General features: G+C 34.1%; 1 protein-coding gene across 1 annotated transcript; it reads right to left on the bottom strand.

Annotated features, from left to right (window-relative positions):
* Positions 1–1,096: 1,096 nt before the first annotated feature.
* Positions 1,097–2,014, bottom strand: LOC308431576 (olfactory receptor 4K3-like; the record flags this gene model as incomplete). The annotated part of the gene is made up of 1 exon (XM_080931096.1): positions 1,097–2,014. One exon carries the CDS (start codon positions 2,012–2,014, stop codon positions 1,097–1,099), a length of 918 nt encoding a protein of 305 aa, XP_080787222.1.
* Between the last annotated feature and the right edge of the window lie 1,561 nt (positions 2,015–3,575).

Here is a 3,575-nt window from a genome sequence, read left to right as displayed (position 1 = left end):
ATTATGCAAATATAGGGATATAATATGCATTATATGAGCTTTACATAAACAAAAAATCTGGAATAAATGAATGGATTGATATGTAAAATAAAAGTTTGTACCTGTGCTCTGCAGGAGATGAGCTATCCAGAGAATATTTTAGGAAGAGAGAGAGAGAACTCCCTGGAGAGCAGTCAATCAGACAGACAGACAGACAGACAGACACACACACACACACACACACACACACACACACACACACACACACAAGCAATCAGGATACAGACAGAATAACAAGCAAGCAGAATATAGACAAGAAAAATCTCCAGAGAGAAAGCAAAACAGAGAGAAGCAGACTAGAAAAGCTGTGTCAAGGAGGACCCAGGATGTTAACTTGGATCCATGATTTGACTTTGAGTAGTTCTTTTCACTGCTACCAGGTACCCTTTCTCTCACCCCCTCACCAAGCCTACACTGGTCCTTGGCATTATCTCCAGTTTCTGGTTGTTACAAATAAAGCTGCTATGAACATCATGGAGCAATTGTTCTTGTGGTATGATGGAACATCTTTTGAATACATGCTCCAGGAGTGGAATAGCTGAGTCTTGAGGTAGAACCTTTCTCAATTGCCTGAGAAATTACCAAATTGATTTAGAAAATAGTTGTAAAAGCTTGTATTCCCACCAGAAAGAAAGTGTTCCCAATGTTCCACATCCCTATTAGCCTTTGCATTTTCTTGATATATTTTTAAAATTTTTAATATTAATAAGCAATTCAAAGAGATCTTTGTAAATAATATGAGGTTAATGAAAATTGCTCACTGTAGTATTCATAGATAAAGTTTAGTAAATTAAAGTGATTATTATTCTTGTATCATTATTAAAATCTTCAGGCAAAGATATGTATATTATACAGCTATAACTTTCTAATTGGTAAATGTCTAAGTATTCAGCCTCTGAATGTATTTTTATGATAATTGTTTCCATAAACTATACATTTATGCAACTAATAACTTACAGAAATGTGTCACATATGCAGATTAGTACTGAGGTCAAAACACAGCTTCAGAGGTATGGACTTAATGACTTTTCACAATGACTATATATTATCCCCAAATTCACATGTGATTTCTCAGCTTCTTTATGGCATTCTTAATGTCTTTGTTTCTCAATGTATAGATGGCTGGATTTAGGAGAGGTGTGATGACTGTGTAAAACACAGCTAGGAACTTGTCCACCCAAGTGATGCTAACTGGCCATAGATAGATGAAAATGCAGGGTCCAAAGAACAGCACAACCACTATAACATGGGAAGTACATGTAGATAGGGCCTTTGATGAACCGTCTTTAGAGTGAAGCTGAACAGTTAGTAAAATATATGTATAAGAGATCAGTAAAAGAATGAAACAGGTTGTTGCTAAGACACCACTGTCAGCATTTATCACTATTCCCAGAGTATCGGTATTCATGCAGGCTAATTTCATCACCATAGGAATATCACAAAAAAAGCTGTATATCACTCTAGGTCCACAGAAAGGTAGATCCAAAATCAGTATCAGTTGACTCATGGCATGTATAAAGCCAATGATCCATGATATCACAACCAGCCAGATGCACTTCTGTCTGTCCATGATGTTACTGTAGTGGAGTGGCCTGCAGATCGCCACATACCGGTCATAGGCCATTGTTACAAGAAGTACCATCTCACCTCCTCCAAAGAAATGCACACAGAGGATCTGGCTCATGCAGCCCCCAAAGGAAATGGTTTTATTATCTTTTAGGAGGTCAGTTAAAAGTTTAGGGGTGGTTACTGAGGAAAGGCAGAAGTCAATAAAGGAGAGATTAGCTAACAGAAAGTACATGGGAGAATGTAGATGATGATCAATGATGATCAATATCACAACAAAGAGGTTGCCTACCACAGTCATCAGGTAGAGGGTGGAAAATGGCAGTAGGAGAAAAATCTGTAGTTCTTTTGAAGCACAAAGTCCCTGAAAAATAAACTCTGACACAATAGTCTGGTTTGCTTCTTCCATTTACTATGAGGTGCTCTAATGGGTTGAGGAAGACAGAGTTGAAATAACAATCCCTGAAATGGAAACAATAACTTCATGGTCAAAGTTAAGTCAATAGAAAAGTATTTAAATTGAAGACAGCATCATATGGCACTCAAATTTTTAATTAGTTTAGAAATAAGTATTTATATATTGTATCTCATCAGGGAAGTTTCATAAAAATTATAGAATGATTGTTCCAAAACTTTGCACATAAAGCTAACAATATTACATGTATTGAAGTGAGTCCATTTTTTCAAATATTAATAGTAAATGTTATCTTTAATTTTTATAGTCGTAAAATTCATTTATTCCTGAATACAATGGAAATATTCTTCTTCAATGCATATCTGAAACTTTGTTTAAGCTTTCTCTTTTTGACCACCACAACCCTGTAATAATATCTTTTTGCATATTTTAAACATAAAAACACATTTCCCAAGCACAAACGTGTCACTGATTGTGTGTGAACAGACAGAATTCACCAAGTCTAATGAAAATTATGCAAAAATTATTTATCAAATAAATGAATAAAGGTACCAAAGTCACATTGTTAGAATTATGTCTTTCATTGAATTTTGACTTATACATTCACGTGTATTTCTGAACAGTTATATTTTTTTAGGAATGAGGGATGCTACTTATTTTTATATATTAATAATTTTTCAACACTAAATAGTGAGATTTCATATACTCTTCTGAATAGTTGATTACTGAAAGACAAATTACCTATCTTTTTACCTTTTGTACTCTCTCTCATTGTATGACAATAGTATTTTAGAATAATATATTTTGAATTGATCAATTTGCAATGAATTATTATTATCCAAACCCCACACAATCTCATCTTTTTCCCATTTCTTTTACATGGTTCTCTACTGCATTGTCTGCAGAATCTAAGTGTCCCAAAATCAAAATATAATCAAATAATATTAGAATAAGATAAATGGCCTGCCAGCAATATGAGTTTTCAGAAGATAGACTTATAACTTTCATCTTACAGAAAGGGTTTATTTTACGTGAACAGAGAAAACTACTTTAAATTTTCAGAAGTCTCAACTCTTTTTGGGAAAGGTAAACTTATGTAATGTCTTGAAATTTAGAACAATCAAAAATATGGATCCTAGACTCTCTGTGTGCCACTTGTGATAAAGAAACACGATGTTGACAGAGAAAACAACTTTTTAAACAAGTATTTGTGAGGGAAGTGCCATTACAACCATCCCTTCAATATATACTTACAGCACAGAAATCACCACCTCAACCAAGTCCTCCCAAGTGGATAATGATCTGTCCAAATATTTCTCTAATAGAAACTGTACCACACTGTAGTAAAGTGATTTCTGCAGTGACCAGTGTTGGCATGTATTTTCATTATTTCAGTATGGTTTATATACACTGACTAAAGTCACATCTGCATGGGAAAATTTCCTCTTCTGCACATTAAAAAGAATCAAGTCCTTGGGGATCCTGACCTGGAAATATCTCTTAGTATTTCATCATTTTAAAGACTAGATTCTTGTTAAATAATAAAATGCAAGAT

Source organism: Micromys minutus, assembly GCF_963924665.1.
Source record: "Micromys minutus genome assembly, chromosome: 17".
NCBI lineage: Eukaryota > Metazoa > Chordata > Mammalia > Rodentia > Muridae > Micromys > Micromys minutus.
The sequence above is the reverse complement of the archived record's forward strand: the minus strand, read 5'-3'. Positions and strand labels throughout refer to the sequence as shown.